Below are 20,161 nucleotides of genomic sequence, written 5' to 3'. Positions count from 1 at the left end.
GATTACCCTGAGGAGCACATTTATAACCTTATAGAAGCATGCAGTGGGAAATTAAATCCAGCATAAAGAAATGCACTTTACAGCATTTAAAAAATATAGCCCTTCAATGATTAAGGTATACTTCTAATCACAGTTCAGTTGGAGTGTGTTGATTTCATTCCATTACAAAATCTCAGAGAGGTTCTATCAAATTTGATTGACAACATAATCCATTGCCCTAATTTAGTGGTTCTCACCACTGCAGAATAAAATAACAGTGTCACCAAATAACCCTCGTCTAGTGACACCTCAACAAAAGACCTAGGGAGGTAAATGCCTGTGTTATTATATTAAAAGAGCAATTCTGTTCCTGTGTTTAAACCCCACAGTCAATCCTATACCAAGGCATCTCTAAAAATCAGATTTGCAAGTTGAATATAAACATGAAATGATAAAAATAGAGGCCAAGGGCAGAGATGCATGTCCAGGCTTGTGACTCTTTTTGAAAGAGACTGAGAAATAGCTTTACAGCAATGCAAGTTTGTCATGCACATTAAACTGATCTACTGAAGGACTGTCTTGATTGCATGAGTTAATGGAGCTGACACAGAGTCAATGTAACTCAGTGCCTGACTATGTCAAAAGTTAATTCAGCCATGGTTGCAAAAGGTGTCCTGCAATGGTGAGAACCACTAAATTAGGGCACTAAATATATCCAGAAAAAAACTTTCATTGAAAAAGATACATGCACCCCAATGTTCATAGCAGCACTATTCACAATAGACAAGACATGGACTCCCCATCCTCAGGATCAGGGAGACCCAACTGCACGTGCGCAGAGAGACCCTTCATGGTCAGAAGGGGAAGGGGTGCCAGGACATAATAAGTCTGGATAACCTTCCTGCCATATTCTGCTTTGGAACCATCTTGGCCAAAAGATACGAAGGCAGATCAGGGGAGGGCCCTAGATCTGGTCAGGTGTGAAAGATAAAACAAGTTAATTGGCCAAAGTGAGACAAAGACCTGGTTAAGTAATTTAAATCACCCCTCTGGTAGGCTTTTCATTCAGGGGAACGCCCACAACCTCAAGTCTCTCTTTTTTTTTTTTTTTTTGTCTTTTTGCCATTTCTTGGGCCACTCACGCAGCACATGGAGGTTCGAAGGCTAGGGGTCTAATCGGAGCTGTAGCCACCAGCCTATGCCAGAGCCACAGCAACATGGGATCCGAGCCATGTCTGTGACCTACACCACAGCTCACGGCAATGCTGGATCCTTAACCCAGTGAGCAAGGCCAGGGATCGAACCCTCAACCTCGTTAATTCCTAGTTGGATTCGCTAACCACTGAGCCACAACGGGAACTCCCCCTCAAGTCTCCTTTGGGTATGTATTACTGCTTTACTTCTGCCTTAGACTAATGCTCTGTATTTCTGTGCTCTTCCTCATGTTGTACTGTTTTTGCAACAATAAATGTTATACCTGTTTTTACAGTCTTTGCCTCCTCGAAACATTTGTGCTTTCAACAGGGGGCAAGAATCAGGGCAGTTCTGCTTTCAGCCTCTGGTTAGTCTTAGTGGCTAGGATTCCTGGTTTTCAACCAGGCTGTCCAGGTTCAATTCCTAGAGCAGAGAATTAAGATCTCACTTCAAGCCATCACTCACTACTGTCTCTCTGAAATCACTCTGGGAAAACTGGCAGAACAGGTCCTCAGATAGTTTGACATTTTTAGGAGATTTTATGAAACCAATTTTTGCATCTCCTTGTACCTAGAGTAACACTAAAATCCTTCATGGTGATGTCTATGCCTTGTGACTAGTAGTAACTTTCGCAGAACCAGCAGCAAACTTCTGTGAAATGTGTTCATGGCTGCATGCACCTCTCCCTTCACCTGTATCATATATACTGATGTTATTTCCCCCTGCCTATTTGGGGGCAGCACTTCAGAGATATCTGAAATACCCCCTGCCCAGGCTACTGTCACAGTCATCAGCGAGTGCAGCTACCTCCTACCTCCAAGCGTGAGCCAGTGAGCCCTGAGGGAACTCAGGAAGGAAGAAAAGAATACCTGCCATCTAGCAGCCATCAGACTGAAGCCAGTCAGGACATCGAGCCCTGGGGAAACTCAGGCTGTGAAATCACAAGATACTGGCCCCAGATAGCTGAGATGCACTACAAAGGAATGGTTTCAGTGAGCCCAGACCTTTACAAAAGAAGTAATCTTTTGTTCCTACAATCTGTCCTTTGTTGCAAAACTCCTATATATCCTAGCTCCCACCTCACCTCCTCAGAACAGTTTTCTCAGGGATACTTGAGATACTGCCTCCTGGGCTTAAGTCCTCATTTTGCCCCAAATAAAACTTAACTCTCAACTTTTACGTTGTGCATTTTTTTTTAGTTGGCAGTAGTAAGGACATAGATTTGGCTCAAGCAGCTTATATTGTACATTATTTGATTAATACATGGGATATATCAGGAGTTCCCATCGTGGCTCAGTGGTTTATGAATCCGACTAGGAACTATGATGTTGCGGGTTTGATCCCTGGCCTTGCTCAGTGGGTTAAGGATCTGGTGTTGCCATGAGCTGTGGTCGCAGATGCGGCTTGGATGCCGTGTTGCTGTGGCTCTGGTGTAGGTTGGCAGCTACAGCTCTGATTCGACCCCTACGCCTGGGAACCTCCATATGCCCAGGAAGCGGCCCTAGAAAAAGGCAAAAAGCCAAAAACAAAAAAATACATGGGATAGATATATGATTCAAAGTTGACCTAGGGGTTCTTAGAGAAGAAAGGCTTCTGTAAGGAAATAATATTTATGTACCCAAATGAAGAGGCAGAGGTATTTATCAAGTAAAGGACAGAGGAGAAAATAATATCTGTGAACCTGGAGGAGAAGAAACCAGTGAATTGGAGGCAGAAGGCAGTGAGAAAAGGACCAAATCACTCAGGAGATTTGCGGCCAACTTAATGATTTTATCTGGATCCTAAAAGCCACTGAGAGACCTTAATCGCTCAGGTTACTGATACAATCAAGATTTGCATTTTGAAAAGTCATCTATTGTGGCAGTGAGGTGGACAGAAGAGGGTCAAGCTGCAGAAGAATGACTGCAAAAGGAGAAAAGAGAGGGACTGTCCTACCTGCTGGGCAGTGGGAGTGGTGGGTCACTCTTAACTGAAACCTGTGTTGTAGGGGACACTGGCCCACAGCCGAAGGTGCCCGGGGTAATTCTCATCCTCCCCAGGTTTTTCCTTCATGGCCAGAGAGGCCCCTGGGGGAAAAAAAATCTCCATACCTCACTCCTGCCAGAGCTGCTCTTAGCTCCAGGCATTGTTCAAATCCTTTGGGAAGCCTCCAATTCCTAGCTCTTGAGAGGCACTTGTACTACTGAAGTCTCTTCCCAAGTTGGGTGATCTCTAAGGTGAACTTCTTCTCTCATGCCCTGCAGGGAGCATTTGCATTGACTCACCTCTCCGGTTGCTGGCAGAGCCTTTTCACACCTGGTCTCCGCAACACAGCCCCCTCCTCCCTCTGCCAGCACTGCTGCCTGCCCCGGCCTCCCCTGCAGCCCTGCCCTTCTATTCCATACACACCTCTCTCAGGATCAGACACTCAAGTGCCGGTGTTTGCACTTCCTCCTAAAAAAACAGAGCCCAACACTTTGCCGTCCAATTTTGTGGCGTGACTCGCCATGGACTGTCTGAGAAGTTTCCAACCCACCACAGTCAGCCCCTACACACTGATCTCAATGGAGAGAGGGAAATGGGACAGGAAGGATTACCAAGTAAAGCTTATCTGAAAAGTCTTTACTTTCCCAGATGAAACACATACATGCACACACATCCACACACTGGTGGTCTCTGATCACATGGCCAAGTTTCCCTTCATTCCCTCCATAAATTTATTACCGTTTTCAGTCTCCCATGCTGAATAGAAAACTGGACTTATTGACTATATTCACTATATTATTGAATATATTCACTATATTCAATAAATGACAATTTGTTTTCTTTGGTATTTTCACTGATTAACAATTTACTAGTTCAGTGTGGTCTTGTGGGCAGGAAGAGTTTACTGCCCTGCTAGGTAAATATTGGAGAATCAAAAGGCCAGCACTGACCATTCTACTCTGTTTTAACTGCTACTAAGTCAATGGCAGTGCATCAGAAAATGGCTCCAATTCAGGCATCTTTTCCTTTCCTTCAAGGTCCTGATGTGGTTGAATGACCTCTGCTTTTTCAGAACATCTGCAGTTCTCATTTGGACACCTTGGTTAATGAGATGGGCACCAAACACTCCCCACTCTTTCGCTGGTCCTGATGAAGCCATTACCCTCCCAGACCTACAGCCACCTTGCTCCACGTCCCCAGGAGGCAGGAAAACATACTGATGTTTTGTTTTAGTGGCCACACGCATGGCATATGGAAGTTCCTGGGCTAGGGACTGAATCCAAGCCATGGCTGCAACCTACGCCACAGGCTGTAGCAACACCGGAAACGCCCTAAACTTATTGCACCGGGCAGGGGATTGGACCCGCACCTCCATGCAACCCGAGCCACTGCAGTTGGATTCTTAACCCACTACACCACAGCAGGAACCCCTACTGATGGATTTTTGATCACCTGCCTAGGGCACGTCCACATTTCAGAAAACAGCTCACACGGAGGATTTCAGGATCCTGGGAATCAGTCCGCATTTTATTTTACAGTACATTCATATAAGTTCCTGCATTTCCAAGGTAATCAGATCACATTCAGGTTAGCACTGCTGGTAACAAAATTATACAACTACCCTGGCTTCAAAAACAAGATAGGATGATACACATTAACACTTCTTTCCCTTTAATACTGCAGAAGACAATACATCACAAAAATAAAATCACATGCCTCTTACAATCCAGTGTGAAGGCATATTACTTATGCTAAAATTAAACCATTTGGGACAAGAGGAGAATAAGAAGAGTTTCAAACCTTAAGATGTCTAAAATTTCCCCCAATGCCATCTTTCTTTTCTACACACCAATTGGCACAATCAGCATTAATGCCGCAGGAAGGGAGGAACAAAGGGAAGCAGGGGATCATTTAACTCTGAAACTCACGGCTTCTTGGGCTACTTCTGTAAAAACTACTTAAATAACCTAAAATTCTAAAAAGAGTTCATATTAACAAGGGATGGTAATATAGAAAGCACCTGGAGAAAACTCCTCCAGTGACTGATGTAAAATATTAAGCTGAAAACATTTCACAAAAGTGGACAACTGTATCATACCCAGAAATGAAAGTTCTGAAAATACACTTTCACTTTACTGAATGAAAGCACCATCACGCATGTTGCGGTGTTGGATCAGTTTAGAAAAAGCACGGCAACCTCCATCTCCAATAGTTATCACCAGCTATCTTGCATCATTACCATGTTTAAGAGTACAGCTGACCAATATTCCCAACCCTTGAAAAATAAAAGAAGCCAAATTGAGCTATAATAAAAACTAGAATGGATTAGATAGGAGAAAATTCAGAAGTGTGAGAAAGCAAGAAGTTAGATTTACTTGGGTCTTTTTCCTAGATAAAAAAAAAATATATATATATATATATATTGTTACAAAATGTTTTGGACCCAGGTCCAACACAGCTGGAATGATAAGTTATTGAAAATGCAAGCCCCCATCCAGAAAGACAGCGTGCTTATGTAGCACCTTTCTCTTAGAAGTTCAATGTGCTTTAGTATAATTATCAATCAACTGCATAATTAACTTACTGTTAATTCCAGTGACTAATGAGTCCCTGCCACTTGCTGCCGAGAAATTTTTGAGTCCTGAACTTATTAGGTTATGAATGAAATTGATACTCATATATGCTGACTCCAAAAGAAATACCACCCTTTGCAGGGCTGAAAAATATGATGGAAGAGAGAATAAGACACTTCTTAGGAAAACCACATCTTTAGGAAAAAACATGTTGTGAAAAACCAGAGCCAGTGCATATTGTACAACCCCTGAAGAAAGCCCCTAGCAGCAGGGGGAACAAGGGGAGCAGTGATGATTTTGAAACCAGAGTGACTTGCAGCTAACTGCCTAATGGTAAATTCACATAGTAAAATGCAGAATAAGTCAACATACAGCCAAGGTTTACATTATATCTAGAAATATGTTTTATGCTTTAAAAAAAAATTGCAATGCACTCCAAAAAAATGTTTTCAGATAATTCATGTACAACAGAAGGCACTGTTATTCGCATAAATCCACTGATTCTGCATGGCAAAACCTGAGACGTGCGATTCCATCCAATCCTCTTGAAACCACCTTGGTCATTCATCCTTTGGAACATGTGGTTTGTCCTTTTCAGTCCAATGATTCTGGTTTTCTTAAATTTCATACATTACAGTAGCTGCTTAAAATATATATTTCAGAGTGAGAAAGGTCAAAGGGGAAGGCAGGGTGGATAAAGGCGCTGCTGGATGCCAGGCAGTAGCTGGTACAGCAGGTGGCGCAAAAAGTAGCCCCTCCCTGGCTCCCCTTGACCCACTCCTGCCTGAAGTACAATGTGGTACAATGTGGTGATGTACCACATTTGGTCGGCTGATGTTCCTTCTTTCAGTTGTTGGTGGGCATAGTCCCAAAGTTAAATGCAGAGAGGACTCCTTTGTTTTCAAAGGTGAAGCCTCCCTGTTGTTCAATCTTCTTCTTTGCTTCTGGCATTTGCCAAGATAAAGAGGGGAAAAGAGAAGATTATTTAAGGTGACAAAGTTCTTTAACCTCAAAAGAGTTACATTCTTTAGAGTCAGCACTATGAAGGAATGGGAACTGTGGTTAATAATTATTCTGCCCAGTTGAACAGCCTTTAACAAACCCGTGTCTGTGGATGCGGAACCCATGGATACAGAGGGCCAACTGCACTCCACCATCTTACAAGGGACCTGAGCATCCACGGCTTCTGGTATCTGAGGGGAGCCTGGGAACCAAGTCCCCCCACACCACAGATACTGAGGGAAGACTGAAGTTATATTTTCTATCCTGGAAAAACTTTGCAAAAACTGAGCAAAATGAAAACAAGGCTTAAAGCTATAGTGTCTACTGCACACTGACTTCTCACATCAGAAGGTTCCATACAGAATCTGTGCACAACTGAAAGTCTAAGCCGATGCAGAAGGACTTGGGTTCTAGACTCTAGGTTCCCACTCCATGATATTTCCTACTAAAATACTTTTGTAACCCACCAAATCTTTTCCATTAATTTTCTAGGGGTTACCACAATAACATCTACATAAAATAATTTTTCCAGCTCAAAAGTGAAAATCAACAAGAATTACTGACACAGAAAGTCCAACAAATAGAAATGGAGAGTATTTCCTTTCCAGGAATACAAGCTCCTTGCAAGAACTCATAAAATACCTTTGATCGATACCTTTATTTAGATGTTTAGGTGGGTGACCCAGCTGATTAACTCCCTCTCAGGATTCATCCCAACTTTTAGTCTTATCTTTGGCCAAATTAGGATAAGGATGTAAACAAGAACACCACTAAAAGGCACTTATTAATGCACAGTATTTTACAGAGCTAAGATATTACAAGTGATTAAAGAGGTCATACAATAATGAAAATTCCTTATTATCTTGAAAAGTTGGTCCCTAACAATTTTTTTTTTGTCTTTTCTAGGGCTGCACCTGCGGCATGTGGAGGTTCCCAAGCTAGGGGTCTAATCGGAGCTGTAGCCGCCAGCCTATGCCAGAGCTACAGCAACTCAGGGTCCGAGCCACGTCTGTGAGCTACACCACAGTTCTCCAAAACGACAGATCCTTAACCCACTGAGCGAGGCTGGGGATCGAACCCGCCACCTCATGGTTCCTAGTTGGATTGGTTAACCATCAAGCCACAACAAGAACTCCCTTAACAATTTTTAGAACAGCATTTAGGTGCCATCTGACTCATAAATTAAAGGCTGACTACTGGTACTCTGACACATGCGCCCCAATCTGGAAGTCATGCTGGCTGACCTGCCACTGTCCTCCGATGCTCCGCCAGTGTGTACACCTCCTGCAGTGCCCTCCTCTGGTCCTCACTGAGCGGTGCCATCAGCAGTTGGTACCAGGCAGCATCCCGATTCTGTACAGCTGTTGTATTTTGGAGTGTGTAGGGGGAAGAGGAAGGACAGAGGAATCCAGTGACAATTACTAAAATAACTAGTGATGCAATCAAATTACAATGAAACAACCACAGACAATATGTGATAAAACTTATTCCAACAAAGGATTACTCCTGAGTACTCACTTTAGTATTCGCCCTGTGTGAGGCTATAAAGGAAGGTTGGAACATCACAAATCTCTGCTTTGCCTGGTTCTCTGTCTCCTCCACCATCTCCTCTTCTTCCTGGGATTTGACTGTCAATGCTCCCCAAAATCCAGATCTGGGGAAACGCCTTACTCATTTGTAACCATTTTCCTCGGGCATTCTCATGCTACCTGCACCTTCAGCATCACTTTGCATCAAAAACTCAGATTTGTACCTATAGGCAAAATCATTCCCTAAGCTACCTGGACTTTTCCATTGGATGGCTCACCTCAAACTCAGCACAACTATAACCAAATTTAACATTTTTACCTCCCAAGCCCCTCTTTATCTCCCCATTTCCATCACCAGCTCTGTCAGTCCCCTAGTCAACCACTGTAAATCCCTATCATCTTTAATCATGCCTGCTCCACATCCAATTCTGTGCTGCTCTCTTGAAGTCTTTTTACCTGTATGCTTCCTTCCATCAGATGCCATCCTCCCACTACAGGGCTGTATTACTCCCATATTAATAAGTAATTTCCTGATGCTTGGTTCCTGAGTCTAGCCCCCTTCAGTCATTCTGGACTCCATCACCTGATAACTCCCCTGAAGGAAACTGCCACACCCCCAAGGTCATCTCTTCATAGAAAAATATTCAAAAACACTCTAATGCACAATGGGATAAAGACGACCTCAGTCTGGAATTGAAGGCTGGTACAATTTGGTACAATTTTACTATTTCACAGAGACTTTAAGCAGTGGTCCCTGTATGCTGATTGATCCAAAGCTGGCTGCCTATCACTTGAGGAGCATTTTCAACACGCATATTCTGAGACCCACCCAAGGTTTAACAGCTTCCATGCTCTTTATGATACACACCCAGGTCTAGAAGCAACTCTCTTGGAGCATACCTTCCACATTCCAATCTCCACATTTATACTCCTATTTTCTCCATGCTTTTTTTTTTTTTTGTCTTTTTGCTATTTCTTGGGCCGCTCCCACGGCATATGGAGGTTCCCAGGCTAGGGGTCCAATTGGAGCTGTAGCCACCGGCCTACACCAGAGCCACAGCAATGCAGGATCCGAGCCGCGTCTGCAACCTACACCACAGCTCACGGCAACGCCGGATAGTTAACCCACTGAACAAGGGCAGGGACCGAACCCGCAACCTCATGGTTCCTAGTCGGATTCGTTAACCACTGCGCCACGACAGGAACTCCTATTTTCCCCATGCTTTAGAACATCAGTCCCTGTACTTCCTACTTCTTGTTCCTGCTAAATTTCAATAAAACATAAAGGTAGTTTTATCTTCATTAACCATATTTGTAACAACACTAAATAACGCCAATATATTACACTACCATTGCCCTGTTAGTGACAATACAGGAGGATGTTCACTTTAATACTGCTTGTAACAGCAAAAATCAAACAAAAAAAAAAAAACCTGGAAATACCATTGGAAATAAGCTAAATCATGGTACCATCATAATTATAAAAGTCTAAATAATGAGGTTAATGAGATTTTTTTCATTATGATTCTTTAGTAATTTTCTAAATATTTTCATTGGTTTATCATTTATTTTTAATTCAGTAAGTTTTCCATTTATATCTCTCATTCTTATCCTGTATTACTGGTCCTATTCATTTGTAGAGGGCCTTTGTAATCTCTGGCCCTTAAGCCTATGACATATGTAACAAATATTTTTTCTCAATCTTTTATGAGTACTTTAACTGTATCTATACTGTCTTTTGCTGCACAAAATTGGCAAGTTGCTTATGCAGTAAAAATTTACTCTTATAGACTCTGTTCCTTCACACTATGATTGTAAATTGCTAGTAAGTTTATGGCCATAATTTTTAAGCAACATACATGAGATTCTTCATTCTTTTCTGTAAAAATCATTGTTCATTTATACTAGAAGATAAAAAATACACACAGACCTTTTTGCCTGAAATAACTTTTGTGAGGATAATGTGCAGCCTCACCCTGCCACTCTATAATGATGAAGACTGCTAGGATTGGGTGATAAATGCTTCATTATGCTATTCTCTCATTTTGTGTATGTTTGAGGATTTCTATGATTAAAAATAAATGAAAATTAGGTGTTCCCGTCATGGCTCAGCAGAAACGAATTCTGCCTGGCATCCAGGAGGACACAGGTTTAATCCCTGGCCTCGCTCAGTGGGTTAAGGATCCGGTGTTGCTGTGAGCTGTGGTATAGGTTGCACACACGGCTCAGATCTGACGTTGCTGCAGCTATAGTGCAGGCCAGCGGCTACATGTATAATTCAACCCCTAATCTGGGACCCTCCATATGCCTCAGGTGCAGCCCTAGAAAGAAAAAAAAAAAAGAATCTAAACCAATTTGGGGCAGGTCCCAAAACAACATCTAATAGGAAGATTTAAAAAAAAAATAGCTTGGGGGAAAAAAAATCTGAAGATTCAGTAGAGTAACAACATACTTAGTAGAGCTTGTGTGAAAAATTGATATTCATCCACACTACTGTCGAGGTCCAGTGGAGTGCTGAATCCCTCAAGGGCAGTTTCTTCCAACACTTCTTCATCCCAGTCGTCATCATCTTCCTCCTCATCCTCACCTCTTCCATTGTTTGACTGCATTGCTTGAGCAGTTACATTTGTTTCCTCTTCATCACTTGAAATCTCCTCTGTGAATCCATTATTTATTTAAAAGGAATAAAACCACATAAGGACAAAATATAAATTCCATAAAGAAAACAAAAATTATAAAATGATATCTGGAAATGGGAAATCTACCAAACATTTTTCCATTAAATTATAAAAGTAAATTTTAACTTTACTATAGTTTGCTAAACTGAGATGACTTTCTCCTTACTGAAAGCAATTTCTAACCATCCCTAAATCTGTGGCCCAGATTTACTACTGTTTTACTATGGCTGCTTCATATCCATTAATATAAAAATACCATTTAGCCAGATTCTCAAAGTAACTTAAAAAAAAAAAAAGATAATAATTGTATAATCAATGGATGTGTATTCAATAACAATGACCCCCCATTGAGAATTTGGGTCTTTGTTGCTGTTCTTGTAGTTGTCTTTTTTTTAGGGCCACACCCACAGCATATGGAGGTTCCCTGGCTAGGGGTCTAATCGGAGCTGTAGCCACCAGCCTATGCCAGAGCCACAGCAACGCTGGTTCCTTAACCCACTGAGAAAGGCCAGGGATCAAACCCAAGTGCTCATGTATGCTAGTCAGGTTTGTTAACCACTGAGCCACGACAGGAACTCTGTGAGTCTCTTAACAATTAACCAAGTTGATTATAACTGCTCAGAAGTGCTCAAATGAGGTTATTTCTCATTTAATAATAATAGAAACAGAAAAATATAGAAATATCAAGGAAAAAATAACTATTGAACTACATGTGAGTTCAAAAGTTGAAAACTCTATTCGATATCACCATTGATTCTGATTCTATTTTCAGGGATGGTCTAATATGGTAAATACTGGAAGATGATAAATGCAGGACAAAATCAACCTAAGAATAAACACCTGGAGTAAACCCAAACCAGGCAATATTAATCTAAAACTAGTTCTATAAAACACACCATACTGGATTAAACTACCATTTGGATTAAACTGCAAGGTAGTTTTAGGGATTAGGCAAGAAACCATAGTTTTGACCACATACATGTAAAAAAAATACACACACACACACACATTAAGGTATAATTACAAAGTCAGCAAGAGATACCTTTGCTAATTAATCAGCCTATATTTCAGCAGGAAACTCAACAAGAGAGTATAGGATATTACTAGAAAAATTTCCCTTAAGTCATAATAGTTATAAGCCAAAAGAGAGCAAAGCAAGAAAATGAGAAATAGTACATTACAATGTACTGAAAAAAAAAAAAAAAAAGAATTCTGTGATTGTTGGCATATACTTAGCAAAACAAACAGATGTTAAGAGAGTCACTTCACAGCTAAAGACACACAGAGACTAAAGTGAGAGAATGGGAAAAGATATTTTTTACAATGCAAACAACAAGAAAGCAGGAGTAGCAATACTATTAACAGATAAAGGAGACTTTAAAACAAAGGCTAATGCTATAACAAAAAAAAAGAAGAGTATTATAAAATGATAAAGGGTTCAATACAAGAAGAGGATATAACATTTGTTAACATACATGCACCTAAACCTTTAAAGCAAATATTAACAGATATAAAGGGAGAGATCGACAATAATACAATAATAGTATAGGTCTTTGAAAATTCTCTTACATCAATGGACAGATGATCTAGATAGAAAATTAATAAGAGTAGTCTTAAGTGACACATTAGAACCAGTTGGAGTTAATATGTATCTACAACATTTTATCCAAAGAGGGCATAATACACATTCTTTTCAAGTGCACACGGTACATTCTCAAGGACAGAACACATGCTAGGCCACAAATCAAACCTCAACAAATTTGAGAGGATAGAAATTATATTAAGTATTTTTTCCAAACACAACAGTATGAAACTGGAAACCAATTACAGGTAGAAAAATAGAAAAACAAACACATGGAGACAAAACAACATGCCACTAAAACCAATGGGTCACTGAAGAAGTCAAAGAGGGAGTTCCTGCTGTGTGTGCAGTGGGTTAAGGATCCAGTGTTGTCTCTCGTCGATGTGGGTCTGATCCTCAGCCCAGTGCAGTAGGTAAAGGATCCAGCATTGCTGCAGCTGTGGCATAGGTCACAGCTGCAGCTCAAATTCAATCCCTGGCCTGGGAACTTCCATATTCCATGGGTGTGGCAAAAAAAGAAAAAGAAAGAAAAGAAAAAGAAATCAAAGAGAAAATCAGAAAATACCTCAAAACAAATGAACATAAAAACACAACTTTTCAAAATCTACGGGACATAGCAAAAGTAGTTCTAAGAGGAAAGTTTATGGTGACACACGCCTACGTCAAGAAATAAACATCTCAAACAACCTAACCTACAATTTAAAGGAATTAGAGAAGAAAAATAAACAAACCCCAAAGTCAGCAGAAGGAAGGAAATAATAAAGTTTATAGAAGAAACAAACAAAATAGAGACAAAAAAAAAACAATAGAAAAGATCAATGAAAACAAGAGCTGTTTTTTTGAGAAGATAAACAAATTTGATGACTCATTAAGAAAAAGAGAGAGGACCTAAACAAATAAAACAAGAAATTAAAGAGGATATATTACAAACGATATCATAGAGATACAAAAAAATCATATGTAAATACTACAAACAGTTACATGCCAACAAAGTGGACAGCACAGAAGGAATGTTAACATTTCTAGAAACATACAATCTTCCAAGACTGAATCAGGAAGAAACAGACAATCTGAACAGGGAGGTCATTAGTAATGAAATTGATTTCATATTTTAAAAAAATTCCAGCAGGAGTTCCCGTTGTGGCTCAGTGGGTTATGAACCCAACCAGTATCCATGAGGATGCAGGTTCGATCCCTGGCCTCACTTAGTGGGATAAGGATCTAGTGTTGCTGCAAGCTGCATCATAGGTCACAATGAGGCTCAGAGCTGGCGTTGCTGTGGCAGTGGAGCAGGCCTGTGGTTACAGCTCTGATTTGACCCCTAGCATGGGAACTTCCATATGTCGTGGGTATGGCCCTAGAAGGACAAAAAATATAAATAAATTAAAAACTCTGGGCAAACAAAATTCAGAATTGGATAGCATAACATGGGAACTCTCCCAAACCTACAAAGAAAAACTGATACCTATCCTTCTCACTGAAGAGGAGGGAACACTCTCAAATTCATTCTATGATGGCACCAAAAGCAGACAAAGACACTACAGAAAGAGAAAATTACAGGCAAATATATATGATGAATATAAATGCAAAAAATAGTAGCAAACCCAATTCAATAATATATTTAAAGGCTCATACATCATGATCCAGTGGGATTTATTCCAGGGATGCAAAAATGGTTCAATAGCCACAAATCAATGTGATACGTCACATTTTTCAAAAGGATAAAAATCACATGATCACCTCAATAGATAGAGAAAAAAGCATTTGACAAAACTCAACATCCATTTATGACAAAAACTCTCATCAAAGTGGGTATAGAGGAAACGTACCTCAACATAATAAAGTCCATTTATGACAAAACCACAGTTAACATCATACACAACAGTGAAAACTGAAAGCTTTTACTCTAAATTCAGAATAAGACAAAGATGCCTATTCTCACCACCTCTATTTAACATAATATTGGAAGTCCTAGCCAGAGCAGTCAGACAAGAAAAAGAAATAAAAGGCATCCAAATTGGAAGGGAAGTAAAACTGCCACTCTTTGCAGATGACATGTTACTATGTACTGAAAACCCTAAAGTGTCCACCAAAAAAAGCTATTAGAATAAATGAATTCAGTAACGTTGCAGAAAGAGAAAGCATGAAAACAATTCTGTTTAATATTGCATCAAAAAGAATAAAGTACCTAGGAATAAACTTAACCAAGGAGGTGAAAGACCTATACTCTGAAAACCATAAACACTGATGAAGGAAATCGAAGATGATACAAAGAAATGGAAAGATATCCCATATTCATGGATTGAAAGAATTTATAATATTAAAATACCCATACTACCCAAAGCAATCTACAGATTGAATACAATCTCTATCAAAACACCCATGACATTTTTCACAAAACTGGAACAAATCATCCTAAACTATATAAAAAAGATCCTAAATTGCCAAAGCAATCTTGAGAAAAAAAGAACAAAGCTAGAAGTATTACATTTCTTGGCCTCAGACTATACTACAAAGCTACAGTAATCTAAGTAGTATAGTACTGGCTCAAAAAAAGATACAGAGATCAAGGGAACTGAATGGAGAACTCAGAAATAAACCTATGCATTTATGATCAATTCATCTACAACAAGGAGGCAAGAATATACAATAGGGGAAAACTGGTCTCTCAATAAATGGTGCTAAAAAAACTAGACAGCTACATGTAAAAGAATAAGATTAGAATGTTCTCTCATACCATATATAAAAATAAACTCAAAATGGGATTAAAGACCTAGATGTAAGACCAGAAACCATAAAACGCCTAGAAGGAAATATAGGCAGAACACTCTTTGAGATAAATCACAACAATATTTTTTTAGGGATTGGCTCCTAAGGCAAAGGAAACAAAAGTAAAAGTAGACAAATGGGACCTAGTTAAACTTAAAAGCTTTTGTACTGCAAAGTAAACCAAAAAACAAAACAAAAAGACAATTTACTAAATGGGAGAAAATATAGGTTCATGAAAAAATGCTCAACATCACTAATCACTAGAGAAATGTGAATTAAAACCACAGCAAGATATCATCTCACTCCTCTAAGTATGAATGGCTAGCAACAAATAACAAATGCTGGCAAGGAGATGGAGAAAGGGGAACCCTGATGCACTGTTAGTGGGAATGTAAATTTGTTCAGTCACTATGGAAAATAGTATGGAATTCTTCAAAAAACTAAAAATATGATCCAGCAATTTCACTCCTGGGTATATATCCACACACACCCCAATTTCACAACAGCCAAACTATGAAAGCAATCAAAGTGCTCGTCAACAAATGAACAGATAAAGATATGGTAACAGATAAAATGGAATACTACTTAGCCATAAAAAGCATGAAATCTTGCCATTTGCAACAACATGGATAGACTTGGAAGTTATTATGCTTAATGAAATAAGTCAGAGAAAGACAAACACTGTATATTACACTTATATGTGAATTCTAAAAAATAAAAGACAAAACAGAAACAGAATCACAGATATAGGAGCAAACTAGTAGCTATCAGTGGGGTCAGGTAAGTGGGTAGGGGCAAGACAGGGTAGGAGATTAAGAAACTATTAAGTGTAAAATAAATAGGGTACAAGGACATATTTTACAGTGCAGGGAATATAGCCAATTTTTTTTATAACTTTAAACAGAGTATAATCCATAAAAAGTGAATTACTATGTATGTTGTACACTTGAAACTATTATAATATTATAAATCAACTATACTTCAATTAAAAATAAACCAAGTTATGAATTGTTTATTTCTGGAATTTTCCATTTAATATTTTCAGATCTTGATTGACTGCAGGTAACTCAAACCGTGAAAGCAAAACCACAGTAAGGAGGGACTATAATAAGTCAACCAAACCCAAAATATTTGTTCAATGTGTAACAGGCCAAGAATGTAAATCTGTTTAATGACTCCAAATAGACTAAAATTCAAAGAAAATGTATGCTCAAATCAAAATCAATTCTAGCATTCACTGCAATTAGAACACTTTACCATTTTCTTCCATATCGGTTTTCTCTACTTTTGAGCGATCTTCCCGGTTTACCAGTTGTCTGGTAGCACAGACCTGCTTCAGGCCAAGGAAAAGGAAAAGAATTGAAGGCACAATCTGTGCTACCACAGCATCTACTGCAGGAGGTCGATTTTGCAATTCCAAAAGGATACTCAGTCCTATTATACACATCTTTCGATCGTGATGCCTAAAAGTTAAAAGGGAAAAAATTGTGCACATGAGAAATGAGGACAATTCTGAAGAAATTTTAAAAAAGAATGTCTATAGTATACTCTAAGGTTCATTTAATGGAGTAATACAGAGGTATCCCCATTTTATACTATATGAAATCTTATGTAAATCAAATATTGCAACTCAATTATCACTATCAAAGACCTATGGGAAGTCTGCAATTAATATGGTGAATCTTCCAGCTGTATAGCACTGGGAACTATGTCTAGTCACTTATGATGGAGCATGATAATGTGAGAAAAAAGAATGTATGTATGTATGTGTGACTGGGTCACTCTGCTATACAGTAGAAAATTGACAGAACACTGTAAACCAGCTATAATGAAAAAAATAATTATTATAAATGAAAAAAAAAATATGGTGAATCTTGATGTAATTTTTTTTTTTCTTGGTCCTTTCAGGGCTGCACCCATAGCACATGGAGTTTCCCAGGCTAGGAGTCCAGTTGGAGCTGTAGCCACCGCCTACGCCACAGCCGGATCTGAGTCGCATCTGTGACCTACACCACAGCTCACAGCAACGCCAGATCCTTAGTGCACTAAGCGAGGCCAGGGATGGAATCCGCAACCTCATGGTTCCTAGTTGGATTCGGATTCGTTTCCGCTGCGCCACGACGGGAACTCCTTGATGTATTATTTATTTATGATAAATTATACTATGTCTGGGCCTTAGCATAATAAGTTTTATTAAAGCAGGAATATTTATATTTTAACAGCATAAAATTCCTATCCTATGGGGGGATAAAAGGAGTTTCTTAGACTGTCTTTATTGGATGGGTCTCCAAGGTTTCTTGGCACATAAACCATATACTAACCCCAGGTGCCAAAAGCTATTTCAAAAACTCTGCATCTAGGAGTTCCCGTCATGGCTCAGTGGAAACAAATCTGACTAGCATTCATGATGACGAAGGTTCGATCCCTGGCCTCGCTCAGTGGGTTAAGGATCTATTGTTGCCGTGAGCTGTGGTGTAGGTCACAGATGCAGCTCGGATCTGGCATTGCTGTGGCTGTGGTGTAGGCTGGCAGCTACAGCTCCAATTCAGCCCCTAACCTGGGAACCTCCATATGCCATGGGTGCAGCCCTAAATAGACCAAAAAAAACAAAAAACAAAAAACCTGCGTCTAATTAACTAAACTTAAGAGCATTCAATGTCCTTTGCTATAAAACAGGATAAGGAAAATTTAATTCTGAAGAAAAAAAGTTTGACTGATATGCATTACACACATTTTTGTATTGTTTCTTCTAAATTGTTTAAAGTTAAAAATATTGAGAATAAAAAACTACTATATTAGTACAACACTCCTAAAATTGCGAGCATGAACCAAAAAATTCATTGGCAGTGAATCAAAATGAGAGTAAAAGACAATAAACCCAACGATGAATATATTACTAGCTTCCGCTATTCTTCATTATTTTCACTGCTTGACTGACTCATGTCACTAATGCTAAAGCAGTGTACCATAACAGGAACTGTGTTTGGCCTGAGGACTTCCTCATCCGTGTAGCTTCTAACTAGTAGTGTCCACTACTAGTGTCAAGAAGATCACAGCAGGAAAGATGATTATCAAAGTGGGGCTCTAAAGGATCCAGAGGTGCACAATCTGAGCATGCCCAATCTATTCAGTAGTTGAGAAAGATTTTCTGCTTTTAGAAAGTTGCTTATAGATGCTCATAAAGAGATCCGCAGACCAACTGTGAATAACTAAATCTCCACTTCCTAAATCTTTGTCAGAGATAACTTTAAGCACAATCTCTTTTTAAAGTATATTCTTCCTTTCAAAGTTTTAATAAGAAATCTAATTCAGGGACAAATTCAGTCTCCTGCAGTAGAAAAATTAGAATGCACACAACAGCTCATAAATATATTCCCCCATTCCTCTTCTACCATCCTAATTCCAGCCTCCATCACCTCCCCACCACTTGGCAGTGTCCTAACTATTCCTGCTGGAAATCTTTTCCCCTCAGAAAATTTTTCTAAATGAAAGTTTACAAAACTTAAAAAGAACACAAATTATTTCTAATGTTTTAAACGAATTAATCAGCAGTCTAGCTCAAATTCCAGCACAAAAGTCATTTTCATGTGTTGGGTCACTTGAGGTGGGCATGTAACTACTACTTAGGATCTCACCTTTCCTTTGTTGAAAAGCTAGGAGAATGCTTCACATAAAGCCCAGGTCAGGACCGGGGCCTCAGCTAATAATTCTCTGATCTCACACTAAAAAATAGGCTCTCTTGAGATCTACAGAGTTCAATATCCTGAGACTGTACATTATATTTCTACCATACTGGTGCTTTTCTTAGAAACACAGCTCCATTTAGAATGCTATTTATATGTCTATGTTACCCACAGACACTTAACAGTCATGGAACCCAGATGGACACAATTCTTGTTGCCTAGAGGTATAACATGAAGTCAAAAACAAGCAGGGAAGGCCCATATCTAATTTTCAGAGCCTGCATTCTTTCCACTATATTATACTGCTAAAACACATTCTTAATTTTCTAAAAATTTAATATAGTTAACAGTACACTAAAAATAATTCTTAGGACATAAAAATTCTCTTTCCACATGCTATTATAGGTACATATCAAAAAATCAGCTTTCCAGAAACAGAAACACAGTGTAAATTCCAAAAGACAAGTACCTACCCCAGAAAACAATCTGTATCATTCATCCACTGATTTATAAACTGTACAGTTACAGGCCCAGGGTTGTGAGGCAACTGAATTCGTTCTAAAGTATGTAGCAGCAAATCAGGGTTGTAGTACAAGGCAGCGATAGCAACCTGAAGACACATAGTACGAAGCTCACTGGTTTTGACCCCTCGGGTTAATCTCTCCAAAACAAGTTGAACAAAGAGTGGAATGCACTAGAGCAAAAAAGAAAAAGAGAATCTCAGTAACTCCTACAGAAAGATGAATGTTGATTTAGTGTAATCAGTAAATAAGATACTCAATGACAATAAAGCTTTTGTGTTTCAATCATTTTTAGAATTATTAAACAAAATTTCTATTCTCCTAAAAACCCAGAGTTAGTAAATGGCCAAAAAGAGGTCCTGGAGTAATATCAATATGTCTCCTTCCCTTTGATACTGAAGATTACATTTAGCTGAAGATTGTCCGATAAGAGTCTACAATCAAATGATGGCAATAATCCAAATGTAGACTCAATCACTTCCATGTTTAAGTTAAAATGACTAAGGTGGAGTTTTTCTTTGATAAATCAATTTAGAAACACAGTTGACCCTTGGACAATGTGGGTTTGAACTAGATGAGTCCATTTACATGCAGATTTTTTTCAACAATAAATACTATAGAACTACACTAGCTGTGATTGGTTGAATCCGTGGATAGGGAGGAACCATGTATACAGAGGGCCAACT

The 20,161-nt window shown here is 39.2% G+C and overlaps 1 protein-coding gene across 2 annotated transcripts in view; it reads right to left on the bottom strand.

Annotated features, from left to right (window-relative positions):
• Positions 1-4,644: 4,644 nt before the first annotated feature.
• Positions 4,645-20,161, bottom strand: part of IPO8 (importin 8) — an 83,029-nt gene continuing 67,512 nt past the window's right edge. For both annotated transcript variants that reach the window (XM_047787298.1, XM_047787299.1), the window contains exons 21-25: positions 19,428-19,648; positions 16,529-16,734; positions 10,695-10,898; positions 7,958-8,074; positions 4,645-6,655 (exon numbers count right to left, since the gene is read on the bottom strand). In XM_047787298.1, the coding sequence (XP_047643254.1) occupies positions 6,558-6,655; positions 7,958-8,074; positions 10,695-10,898; positions 16,529-16,734; positions 19,428-19,648 (846 nt within the window). In that variant the 3' untranslated portion in view covers positions 4,645-6,557. The remainder of the gene's footprint in view (positions 6,656-7,957; positions 8,075-10,694; positions 10,899-16,528; positions 16,735-19,427; positions 19,649-20,161) is intronic.

The sequence above is a fragment of the Phacochoerus africanus genome, chromosome 7 (genome assembly GCF_016906955.1).
Source record: "Phacochoerus africanus isolate WHEZ1 chromosome 7, ROS_Pafr_v1, whole genome shotgun sequence".
Taxonomy (NCBI): domain Eukaryota; kingdom Metazoa; phylum Chordata; class Mammalia; order Artiodactyla; family Suidae; genus Phacochoerus; species Phacochoerus africanus.
Note: the sequence above shows the minus strand (reverse complement) of the source record. Positions and strands in the feature narration are given on the sequence as shown.